The sequence below is a fragment of the Salvelinus fontinalis genome, chromosome 5, assembly GCF_029448725.1.
Source record: "Salvelinus fontinalis isolate EN_2023a chromosome 5, ASM2944872v1, whole genome shotgun sequence".
NCBI lineage: Eukaryota > Metazoa > Chordata > Actinopteri > Salmoniformes > Salmonidae > Salvelinus > Salvelinus fontinalis.
This window is the reverse complement of record NC_074669.1, coordinates 12,425,851-12,438,892: the sequence shown is the minus strand read 5'-3', so window position 1 is coordinate 12,438,892 and position 13,042 is coordinate 12,425,851. Positions and strand designations below refer to the sequence as shown.

Below are 13,042 nucleotides of genomic sequence, written 5' to 3'. Positions count from 1 at the left end.
TGGAGCTCTGTCAGAGTGACCATCGGGTTCTTGTTCACCTCCCTGACCAAAGCCCTTCTTCCCCGATTGCTCAGTTTGGCCGGGCAACCAGCTGTAGGAAGAGTCCTTGTGGTTCCAAACTTCTTCCATTTAAGAATGATGGAGGGCACTGTGTTCTTGGGGATCTTCAATGCTGCAGACATTTTTTGGTAACCTTCCCCGGATCTGTGCCTCGACAAAATCCTGTCTCGGAGCTCTACGGACAATTCCTTCGACCTCATGGCTTGGTTTTTGCTCTTGACATGCACTGTCAACTGTGGGATCTTTATAGACAGGTGTGTGCCTTTCCAAATCATGTCCAATCAATTGAATTTACCACAGGTGGACTCCAATCAAGTTGTAAAAACATCTCAAGGATGATCAATGGAAACAGGATGCACCTGAGCTCAATTTTGTCTCATAGCAAAGGGACGAGTCATTTTTATCATAGGTACACTTCAACTGTGAGAGACGGAATCTAAAACAAAAATCCAGAAAATCACATTGTATGATTTTTAAGTAATTAATTTTCATTTTATTGCATGACATAAGTATTTGATACATCAGAAAAGCAGAACTTAATATTTGGTACAGAAACCTTTGTTTGCAATTACAGAGATCATACGTTTCCTGTAGTTCTTGACCAGGTTTTCACACACTGCAGCAGGGATTTTGGCCCACTCCTCCATACAGACCTTCTCCAGATCCTTCAGGTTTCGGGGCTGTCGCTGGGCAATACGGACTTTCAGCTCCCTCCAAAGATATTCTATTGGGTTCAGGTCTGGAGACTGGCTAGGCCACTCCAGGACCTTGAGATGCTTCTTACGGAGCCACTCCTTAGTTGCCCTGGCTGTGTGTTTCGGGTCATTGTCATGCTGGAAGACCCAGCCACGACCCATCTTTAATGATCTTACTGAGGGAAGGAGGTTGTTGGCCAAGATCTCGCGATAAATGGCCCCATCCATCCTCCCCTTAATACGGTGCAGTAGTCCTGTCCCCTTTGCAGAAAAGCACCCCCAAAGAATGATGTTTCCACCTCCATGCTTCACAGTTGGGATGGTGTTCTTGGGGTTTTACTCATCCTTCTTCTTCCTCCAAACACGGCGAGTGGAGTTTAGACCAAAAAGCTCTATTTTTGTCTCATCAAACCACATGACCTTCTCCCATTTCTCCTCTGGATCATCCAGATGGTCATTGGTAAACTTCAGACGGGCCTGGACATGCGCTGGCTTGAGCATGGGGACCTTGCGTGCGCTGCAGAATTTTAATCCATGACGGCATAGTGTGTTACTAATGGTTTTCTTTGAGACTGTGGTCCCAGCTCTCTTCAGGTCATTGACCAGGTCCTGCCGTGTAGTTCTGGGCTGATCCCTCACCTTCCTCATGATCATTGATGCCCCACGAGGTGAGATCTTGCATGGAGCCCCAGACCGATGGTGATTGACCGTCATCTTGAACTTCTTCCATTTTCTAATAAATGCACCAGCAACAGTTGTTGCCTTCTCACCAAGCTGCTTGCCTATTGTCCTGTAACCCATCCCAGCCTTGTGCAGGTCTACAATTTTATCCCTGATGTCCTTACACAGCTCTCTGGTCTTGGCCATCATGGAGAGGTTGGAGTCTGTTTGATTGAGTGTGTGGACAGCTGTCTTTTATACGGGTAACGAGTTCAAACAGGTGCAGTTAATACAGGTAATGAGTGGAGAACAGGAGGGCTTCTTAAAGAAAAATAGGTCTGTGAGCCGGAATTCTTACTGGTTGGTAGGTGATCAAATACTTATGTCATGCAATAAAATGAAAATTAATTACTTAAAAATCATACAATGTGATTTTCTGGATTTTTGTTTTAGATTCCGTCTCTCACAGTTGAAGTTTACCTATGATAACAATTACAGACCTCTACATGCTTTGTAAGTAGGAAAACCTGCAAAATCGGCAGTGTATCAAATACTTGTTCTCCCCACTGTATATATCAATGGTACGACTCCTCCCAGCTCCAATATGAGTGGCTATTCACATAGAAGATACACAATAATAGTATACTTCTCCAGTGGACCCAAGCATCTCGCTCCATCCCACTCACCATCTTGATGTAGGAGTTCTCAGCCAGCAGGGCGTAATTGGACATGGGCTGTAAAGAGAGAAGAGCCTGGTCAGTTCTCACTCAATATGCAAACAAGGGAACCAGACCCAGGTCTGGATTATGTATATATGCTATTTGAGATAGGGAGTGTATACACACTGCATACTTGACATACTTGTGTCAAATCAATGGGTGAAGGTAGGGAAGTATTATATGGACAGTATTGCGGGGGCACAACTAACCTGTACCCCCGGTACCCCGCCTCGTTATTGTTATTTTATTGGGTTACTTTTTTACTTTAGTTTATTTGGTAAATATTTTCTTAACTCTTCTTGAACTGCACTGTTGGTTAAGGGCTTGTAAGTAACCATTTCACGGTAAGGTCTACACTTGTTGTATTCAGCGCATGTGACAAATAAAGTTTAATTTGATTTGATTTATGACTTGAACGTCCAGTGGACAGGGATTGGACTGGGAGTGGACAGACTAAAAGGTGATTGTTTACTGACCGGCAGAGGCTCCTCGTCCTCCACCGTGCCGTTCTGCACAGACTCCTCTCTGGCTCCATCGCTATGGTGATGATGATGGTGCTTCTTCTCCTTTTTCTGCTTCTTCTTCTTGTGCTTAGAGGATTTCTGAGAGGGAAACAAGCAGGGGTGGTGTAAAGGGCAGTCTATTCAGAAAGGGGGAGGGAGAGTTTCTGTGCTCAGTTCTCAGACAAGATCTGTCAAAATACAGTATCCTGTTGTGCTAGAATCCTTAGTAATGAATGATGCTGTCGTTTGTATGTGTATGTTTTGTAAGGTTTATAAAATAAAAATTAGTAACAGCTGAGATTTCTGTCTCGTGATTCTGACATCATCAGTAAAGTGGAGAGACTCACAGTCTCTTCAGGCTCAGAGTCTGGGAACACGGCAGCCACACCAGACGCAGCCTCAGGAGTGGAGGCAGGGGGAGCGTGCGTTACTGCTGCGGCCTCCTGTCACCACACACACAGCCCTCAAAGTTAGTATGGACACATTTAGGAGGATTATTGACATGCAACCCGCTGTCATTTATTGATCATATACAAGTACAGGTAGTAGTAGTTTGAATTAGTCGTAATTTGTTTGTTGTTTTGAAGTTGTCAAATCCTGACATTGTTCCAATGGACCCATTGTCGATAGCATCCCTTCACATCTGTACTTAAATGGAACAATAATCGACTCAAAAAACAGAAATACAGAAACATGTTCTGACAGGATGTGTAAACTGTGAAGTCACATTTGGGTGACTGCTAGACTTAGCTTATTTCCTGAGGGCAGACAGTTGGTGTGGTGTAAACACAAAATTAACATGCAGAGCCCTTGAACAATGTATATCTAATGATCAGATTCTGCTTGAAACAGTCCCATACAGTAGTTCAGAACAGAGGACAGAGTGTGGGGTCACAGAGCTAAACTTTATGAACTAGTCTGGCTTTAAACTGAATACTGTACTGTTGTCATCGAGCAAAACCAAAACAGAGAAAACCAACACTAAGAAACACGACAACCCCAGAATGAGTAGGGTTACGTGACCTCAGAAAGAGAGGCAGTAATGCAAGGGTGAAAGAGAAAAGTGGATGGAAGGAATGAAAGAACCACGCATGGCGAAGAGGATCAGACAATGGATGAAGAGGTACTGTTAAAACACAAATAAATGACAACAAGGACAAGGAGTGACTGTAGGAGAGAGAGAGAGGGGAACTCAACCTGAGGGTCAGAGGGCACTGGAGCATTTGAGAGCCAGAAATCCAGATCCGAAGCCTACAACAGTGAGGGAGGGAGAGGGAGCAAGAGCGAGGGGGATAGAGAGGTTAACATTTTAGCAGTTCCTCTTCATGAAAATGGATACAGAGATTACACTGTTATTTTCATGAATAAATCAAGTATTTCAAGATAGCGACTAGACATACTGCAATCTTAGAACAAATACTGATTGATACTTGATTTAATCTTTATTGCTGATAGGATGGTGAGGGGGCTTGAAAGAAGCAATGACAATGATTGATAAATGAAAATGACCAAAGTGTGTTTGCTTGACAGATTATCTTATATACATTTAATTCAATCAAATTCTTTGTTTCGTTAAAAATTATTTAGTGTCAGTCTTAATTCTTCAATATCCTACACAGAATGACATTGAACAAATCTTGTCCCTGTAAAAAAGGAAGTCCCTCCCTTTGTGATGTCATACCTCTGGTGTGGAGGCAGGAGGCTGGGCTGCCACATCGTTGGTCACTTTTGATTGGACAGGCTCCTCTGCCCCAGCCTCCATAAGATCCTCCCCTTCCTCTTGTTTGTGTTTCTTCTTCTTCTTCTTCTCTTTACCCTTCTACAATGACAAAAAAAAACACTCCTTAAGACATTAAGGTCACAAAAAACAGAGACGTCAAAAATATTAAAAATATTCCAAGGACATAAAGAATAGGGCCTCACCTTCCTCTCCTTGTCCTTCCTGCTCTTCTTCTTGGGCTCTGAAGTGACCTCCAACCCCTCCCCGTCCTCTATGGGGCTCTTGAGGACCTCATCGGGACGGTGTGTCCTGACTGGCAGCTTCTTCTCGCTGTCTGCCAGGGGCCTGAGAGCACAGAGAGGAGACACATAAAACCACAGCCCTGAGTGTACATGGTGATTCTGGTCAAACTACAGCCATCGGCTATGTCTCAATAGTCTTAACTAGCCTCCTTTCCTCCATGACCACTGATCTGGGAGGAAAAGACAGGGTAAAAGCAGCATGGTGAAAACCTATCCAGTCGATTCACTTATCAATGCCAGTGAAGGAAAGGAGATTAGGAAAGGAAGCTAGTTGAGACAAGCCCATCCACTCCACTCAGGTGCATGACATTTCAAACGCAAACTTGCTCAGCACAAACCTTCAAAGCCATTCCTCAGGCAGAGCTGGGAAGTCAGGAGGGACACCACCATTAACAGGTTTATCCAAGGTCAGAACTGGACTGATGCCTCTGTTGGTGACTGCCGTAACTGAGTATGTTTACATTCACAGTAATAATTCGATATTAAACTGATTATGACAGCAGGCAGATTATGCAATAGTCATGTAAACACTACTCTGCTTATCTTAAATCGGCGAACAGTCAAAATCAAAGTAAGTATACGCCGATTAAAACACCTGGTTTTCTGAGCAATCTTTCAAATTATTAGGACATTTAAACACCTTAAATCAGCATTCTAGCAGTGGATTTGATCTGCATGTGCTAGCAGCCGAGCGAGCCTCCCTCTTTAGCGAGAGTGAAATGAGTTCGGAACAACTGAATGTATGTGTCTTAGAAGTAGTTTACACATTCAAACTTTATATGTCCTCAGAATGGTCACTGGGGTAGAATGTTTATTTTGATAGGGGATTCTCTGCATTAATCAGAGTGACATCAGGTAGATGGATTTCAGATGTGTCCATGTAAACAGGATTGTGACATTTTTCTTCTTGCAAAGCATGTCAACGTTTTAATTGAACTATTATATTAATCTGACTATCCACAATAATCACATTGTTACCATACTCAGTAACTAACGATTAACATTATGTTGAAGAGAGCATCCAGAGCATGGATTGGGTGAGGATTTGACTTGGGGATTTGACTAGTAAAAACAACAGTAGTCATCCATGATTAGTAATGGTGATTGAGTCATGACTTGAGAAAATCAGCAGTTCCACTGAGAAATCTATAAACTCTCATCTTATCACATCAATCTGTTTATGTTAGTGAGAAGTGAGAGCGATTTTCTTCGGCTCCAGCCACAAAGTGGGCACATGAACAGAGTTTTGTATGGAGGGAATGCTGATATTCTGAAGTGAGCTTGTAGAAGGTTTCAAATGGAGGGGTGAGCAGGAGGAGAGAGTGTTGTTGAAAACAATGATCAAACATTAAACTGTAAAAGTCACATCATGCCCAAACACAGACAGAGAGAGACACAGACAGACAGAGAGAGAGAGAGAGACAAAGAGACAGACAGAGAGAGAGACACAGACAGACACAGAGAGAGAGAGAGACAAAGAGACAGACAGAGAGAGAGACACAGACAGACACAGAGAGAGAGAGAGACAAAGAGACAGACAGAGAAACAGACAGAGAGGAAGCAGATCAGTCAGTCTAGAGTCCAGGCCCAGACGGGGCTTCTCCTGAGGCTGGGAAGGTACTCACCTGTGAGATGCCACCAGCACAGTCAAGAGGACAGATGTGTGTGTGTATGCATAACAGAGACAGAGGGAAAGAACCACAGAGCAGAGCACAGCGAGAGGGAGTGTGTAAGGATGAAGAGGACCAGGCCAGCACCAGCCTCTCATCAGTGGAGCCAGGAAGAGATTATACACCCCCACAGAGTAGATAATAACACAGCCAGGTTATATATCCAAGTGAGTGAACTCACTTGTCCAGGTCGATGTTCAAAGCTTTGTGGGGGTCGTTGGGATCTTTGTCATCGTCATCACTGGGCAAGGCATTCTGAGACAGGAAGAGAATGGAGTTAGTGACAGAGCAAAACAACATCCTTGCATATGCAATTATTATCAAAGGTATGCCACATTTCTATTATCTGCAACACTCTGAACCACCTATGAAAGTGCCTGGCCTCTACCCCTGGCCTACTGTACCTCTGCCTGGCCTACTGTACCTCTGGCATCTCTGCCTGGCCTCTCTGCCTGGCCTACTGTACCTCTGGCATCTCTGCCTGGCCTACTGTACCTCTGGCATCTCTGCCTGGCCTACTGTACCTCTGACCTCTCTGCCTGGCCTACTGTACCTCTGACCTCTCTGCCTGGCCTACTGTACCTCTGACATCTCTGCCTGGCCTCTCTGCCTGGCCTACTGTACCTCTGGCCTCTCTGCCTGGTCTACTGTACCTCTGACCTCTCTGCCTGGCCTACTGTACCTCTGACCTCTCTGCCTGGCCTACTGTACCTCTGACATCTCTGCCTGGCCTACTGTACCTCTGACATCTCTGCCTGGCCTACTGTACCTCTGACATCTCTGCCTGGCCTACTGTACCTCTGACATCTCTGCCTGGCCTACTGTACCTCTGACATCTCTGCCTGGCCTACTGTACCTCTGACATCTCTGCCTGGCCTACTGTACCTCTGACATCTCTGCCTGGCCTACTGTACCTCTGACATCTCTGCCTGGCCTCTCTGCCTGGCCTACTGTACCGCTGACATCTCTGCCTGGCCTCTCTGCCTGGCCTACTGTACCTCTGGCATCTCTTCAGTGACGATGTCCACCATGTGTGCGGGGGTGATGTCCTCCTCGCTCTCTGGGCCCGAGTCCCCCCTCCTCTGCCGGCCCTTCTCCCTCCTCTTCTTCTTGTCCTTCTTCTTCCTGTCTGCCTTGTTTTTCTCCCGACGTTCCTCTTCCAGCTTCACATACTGGTCTGACATTGGCATCCCTAAACCCAACGGGAGGGAGAAAGGAAGAGAAAGAAAGAGGAAGTGGGGTCAAGTTATTACACAGAAAGAAAGAGGTACAGAAGAGGGGTTTAGTTATGGCAGAGGCGAAGAGAGAAAGAGGGATACGGGTTAGGTCTGGAGTCCTGTGTGCAGAGCCACTGACTGATACACTGTACATTGAAATCAATTGGTTATTAAGTAGTGGCCAGAGAAACTGACCTAGGACTTTGAGAGGCACACTGAGGTCAATCTGCACCACTGGAATGTGCTCCACACCAACAGCCTCCTGGTATACCTGCACACACACAATAACATAGGGATGTGAATGGGCTTCTAGTCAATTTAATTCTTTAGATTCTAAGGCGTTGGGGGATGGGGGTGCTTAGCGGACATATGGAATTGTTTTAAGATGGTCATACTATGGATAACTTTGCTATTTGATTTAGAATTTAGGACCCCTTTAGGTGTACATGTGGGTATAATACACACACAAAACATTTTTTTAAATAAAATATTGATTTTGGCCAGTACTACTAAAGCCCATAGAATAACACATTCATAAATGGCAGAGGGTCAAAAAAAATTATCATAAGAAACAAGGTTTTGAAACATCTGTCCTAAATCTAGGATATAAAAAATAAAAATGAACACGTGGAAATAAATATATATACACACACACACACACACACACACTACTAGTCAAAAGTTGACACACCTACTCATTCAGGGGTTTTCTTTATTTTACTATTTTCTAAATAGTGAAGACAAAACTATGATATAACACAAATGGAATCATGTAGTAACCAAAAAAAGAGTTTGTTTCAAAATATATTTTTCAAAGTAGCCACCCTTTGCCTTGATGACAGCTTTGCACACTCTTGTCATTCTCTCAACCAGCTTCACCTGGAATGCTTTTCCAACAGTCTTGAAGGAGTATATGCTGAGCACTTGTTGGATGCTTTTCCTTCACTCTGCGGTCCAACTCATCCCAAACCATCACAATTGGGCTGAGGTCCTGTGATTGTGGAGGTCAGGTCATCTGATGCAGCACTCCATCACTCTCCTTCTTGGTCAAATAGCCCTTACACAGCCTGGAGGTGTGTTTTGGGTCATTGTTCTGTTGAAAAACAAATGATAGTCCCACTAAGTGCAAACCCGATGGGATGGCGTATCGCTGTAGAATGCTGCTGGTAGCCATGCTGGTTAAGTGTGCCTTGAATTCTAAATAAATCACTGACAGTGTCACCAGCAAAGCACCCCCACACCTCAACCTCCATGCTACACAGTGGGAACCACACATACAGAGATCATCCGTTCACCTATTCTGCGTCTCACAAAGACACGGCAGTTGGAACCAAAAATCTCAAATTTAGACTCATCAGACCAAAGGACAGATTTCCACCGGTCTAATGTCCATTGCTCCTGTTTCTTGGCCCAAGCAAGTCTCTTCTTCTTATGGGTGTCTTTTAGTAGTGATTTATTTGCAGCAATTCGACCATGAAGGCCTGATCCAGGCAATGTCCTCTGAACAGTTGATGTTGAGATGTCTGTTACTTGAACTCTGTGAAGCATTTATTTGGGCTGCAATTTTTGAGGCTAGTACCTCTAATGAACATCCTCTGCAGCAGAGATAACTCTGGGTCTTCCTTTCTTGTGGTAGTCCTCATGAGAGCCAGTTTCATCATAGTGCTTGATGGTTTTTGCGACTGCACTTGAAGAAACATTCAAAGTTCTTGACATTTTCCGGATTGACTGACCTTCATGTCTTAAAGTAATGATGGACTGTCATTTCTCCTTGCTTATTTGAGCTGTTATTGCCATAATATGGACTTGGTCTTTTACCAAATAGGGCCATCTTCTGTATACCATCCCTACCATGTCACAACACAACTGATTGGCTCAAACGCATTAAGGAAAGAAATCCCACAAATTAACTTTTAACAAGGCACACCTGTTAATTGAAATGCATTCCAGGTGACTACCTCATGGAGCAGGTTGTGAGAAATCCAAGCGTGTGCAAAGCTATCATCAAGGAAAAGGGTGGCTACTTTGAAGAACAACAAAACCCCTTTTTTTGTTAAGTACATGATTCCATGTGTTATTTAATAGTTTTGATGTCTTCACTATTATTGTACAATGTAGAAAATGGCATAAATAAAAACCATGGAATGGGTAGGTGTCCAAACTTTTGATTGGTACTGTATATTTAAGTGGTTTGAAATGTGTAATGAATTACATTTCTGTAAGAGTCAGGTTAACACATAAGACGAGCTGCCGATTGGGTGATGATGCAGTGCGTACCTTCTGAGAGGACGGGGAGGCCTTGATGTAGAAGGGGTTGTTGGCCTGCTCTGCCTTCCTTACGTCTCTCCTCTATTGGGAGGGAGAAACAGTATCAAGTCAGTCATATGAAAATGCTGTGGTGTTTACCGGTGTACCTCTTCAGTGTCTGACTGTTATAGTATCACCAAAGATTTAACAACAGATCAACTGTTGAAAGAATTGAGGAGCTTGTATCTCAATCCATACACAGCACGGATTATTGGCTTGTAAATTTCCATCTTACCTTAGCCAGTTCCTTCTCGTCCACTTCAGTGTAGCGTGGCTTGGTGTGTCTGGACTCCTCCTTGGCAAACACAGCCTTGCCCTTGGTCTTCCTACCCTCATCCTCAGACTCACTCCCAGACGGAGGCTCGTTGATCCACGCATCCAGGTCCAGACTGGGGACAAAACCAAGACAATAAATTCTCTGTCCGTGTTTATAAAATTGTACCGAATCATCCAGTTATTTTTTTTTAATATGGTATGACTTTTCTCACATAAAAATTGTGAATGGAAACGTAGTTACAGACAGTGTATACGACAAAGCTACTTTGCATTATCTAAAATTGTCCAACGGGCTGCATAAAGTACACAGATTTTTTTTTTGAAACGCAACATGCAACAATTTCAAAGATTTTACTGAGTTACAGTTCATACTGTGCATTTGGAAAGTATTCAGACCCCTTGAGATTTTCCACATTGTTACGTTGAAAACATTTTTTCTCTCATCATTCTACACACAATACCCCATAATATTTATAAAAATGAAATAAAAACTAAACAGAAATACCTTATTTACATAAGTACAGTTGAAGTCGGAAGTTTACATACACTTATGTTTGAGTCATTAAAACTCCTTTTTCAACCACTCCACAAATTTCTTGTTAACAAACTATAGTTTTGGCAAGTCGGTTAGGACATCTACTTTGTGCATGCCACAAGTAATTTTTCCAACAATTGTTTACAGACAGATTATTTCACTGTATCACAATTCCAGTGGGTCAGAAGTTTACATACAGTCGTGGCCAAAAGTTTTGAGAATAACACAAATATAAAGCTTCAAAGTCTGCTGCCTCAGTTTGTATGATGGCAATTTGCAAATACTCCAGAATGTTATGAAGAGTGATCAGATGAATTGCAAATAATTGCAAAATCCCTCTTTTGCCATGCAAATGAACTGAATCCCCCAAAAACATTTCCACTGCATTTCAGCCCTGCCACAAAAGGACCAGCTGACATGTCAGTGATTGTCTCGTTAACACAGGTGTGAGTGTTGACGAGGACAAGGCTGGAGGTCACTCTGTTATACTGATTGAGTTCGAATAACAGAAGCTTCAAAAGGAGGGTGGTGCTTGGAGTCATTGTTCTTCCTCTGTCAACAATGGTTACCTGCAAGGAAACACGTGCCGTCATCATTGCGTTGCACAAAAAGGGCTTCACAGGCAAGGATATTGCTGCCAGTAAGATTGCACCTAAATCAACCATTTTATCGGATCATCAAGAACTTCAAGGAGAGTGGTTCAAATGTTGTGAAGCAGGCTTCAGGGCGCCCAAGAAACTCCAGCAAGCGCCAGGACCGTCTCCTAAAGTTGATTCAGCTGCGGGATCGGGGCACCACCAGTACAGAGCTTGCTCAGGAATGGCAGCAGGCAGGTGTGAGTGCATCTGCACGCACAGTGAGGCGAAGACTTTTGGAGGATGGCCTGGTGTCAAGAAGGGCAGCAAAGAAGCCACTTCTCTCCAGGAAAAACATCAGGGACAGACTGATATTCTGCAAAAGGTACAGGGATTGGACTGCTGAAGAGTGGGGTAAAGTCATTTTCACTGATGAATCCCCTTTACGATTGTTTGGAGCATCCGGAGAAGACAAGGTGAGCGCTACCATCAGTCCTGTGTCATGCCAACAGTAAAGCATCCTGAGACCATTCATGTGTGGGGTTGCTTCTCAGCCAAGGGAGTGATCTCACTCACAATTTTGCCTAAGAACACAGCCATGAATAAAGAATGGTACCAACACATCCTCCGAGAGCAACTTCTCCCAACCATCCAGGAACAGTTTGGTGACGAACAATGCCTTTTCCAGCATGATGGAGCACCTTGCCATAAGGCAAAAGTGATAACTAAGTGGCGTGGATTCATGGACAGGAAACTCCCCAGACCTTAATCGAATTGAGAACTTGTGGTCAATCCTCAAGAGGCGGGTGGACAAACAAAAACCCACAAATTCTGACAAACTCCAAGTATTGATTATGCAAGAATGGGCTGCCATCAGTCAGGATGTGGCCCAGAAGATAATTGACAGCATGCCAGGGCGGATTGCAGAGGTCTTGAAGAAGAAGGGTCAGCACTGCAAATATTGACTCTTTGCATCAACTTCATGTACTTGTCAATAAAAGCTTTTGACACTTATGAAATGCTTGTAAATATACTTCAGTATTCCATAGTAACATCTGACAAAAATGTCTAAAGACATGGAAGCGGCAAACTGAGGAAATTAATATTTGTGTCATTCTAAAAACCTTTGGCCACGACTGTACACTAAGTTGTCTGTGACTTTAAACAGCTTGGAAAATTCCATCATGGCTTTAGACGCTTCTGATAGGCTAATTGACATTTTGAGTCAATTGGAGGTGTACCTCTGGGTGTATTTCAAGGCCTACCTTCAAACTCAGTGAGTCTTTGCTTGACAATATGGAAAAATTAAAATAAATCAGCCAAGACCTTAGAAAAAAAATTGTTTACCTACACAAATCTGGGTCATCCTTGAGAGCAATTTCCAAACGCCTGAAGGTACCACTTTCATCTATACAAACAATAGTACGCAAGTATAAACACCATGGGACCACGCAGCCGTCATACCGCTCAGGAAGGAGACGCGTTCTGTCTCCTAGAGATGAACGTACTTTGGTGCGAAAAGTGCAAATCAATCCCAGAACAACTGCAAAGGACCTTGTGAAGATGCTGGAGGAAACAGGCACAAAAGTATCTATATCCACAGTAAAACGAGTCCTATAGACATAACCTGAAAAGCCGCTCAGCAAGGAAGAAGCCACCGCTCCAAAACCGCCACAAAATAGCCAGACTACGGTTTGCAACTGCACATGGGGACAAAGATCTGACTTTTTGGAGAAATGTCCTCTGATCTGATGAAACAAAAATAGAACTGTTTAGCCATAATGACCATCGTTATGTTTGGAG

At 43.7% G+C, this 13,042-nt stretch overlaps 1 protein-coding gene across 2 annotated transcripts in view; it reads right to left on the bottom strand.

Annotated features, from left to right (window-relative positions):
• Window positions 1-13,042, bottom strand: part of LOC129855132 (AP-3 complex subunit delta-1-like) — a 55,850-nt gene that overhangs the window by 4,418 nt on the left and 38,390 nt on the right. Inside the window, exons 17-27 of one of the 2 annotated variants that reach the window (XM_055922479.1) lie at window positions 10,089-10,242; window positions 9,824-9,895; window positions 7,742-7,817; window positions 7,328-7,521; window positions 6,511-6,584; window positions 4,561-4,702; window positions 4,319-4,456; window positions 3,835-3,888; window positions 2,985-3,080; window positions 2,611-2,736; window positions 2,102-2,149 (exon numbers count right to left, since the gene is read on the bottom strand). In XM_055922479.1, the coding sequence (XP_055778454.1) occupies window positions 2,102-2,149; window positions 2,611-2,736; window positions 2,985-3,080; window positions 3,835-3,888; window positions 4,319-4,456; window positions 4,561-4,702; window positions 6,511-6,584; window positions 7,328-7,521; window positions 7,742-7,817; window positions 9,824-9,895; window positions 10,089-10,242 (1,174 nt within the window). The remainder of the gene's footprint in view (window positions 1-2,101; window positions 2,150-2,610; window positions 2,737-2,984; window positions 3,081-3,834; window positions 3,889-4,318; window positions 4,457-4,560; window positions 4,703-6,510; window positions 6,585-7,327; window positions 7,522-7,741; window positions 7,818-9,823; window positions 9,896-10,088; window positions 10,243-13,042) is intronic. The other variant, XM_055922480.1, reaches the window with a different exon arrangement.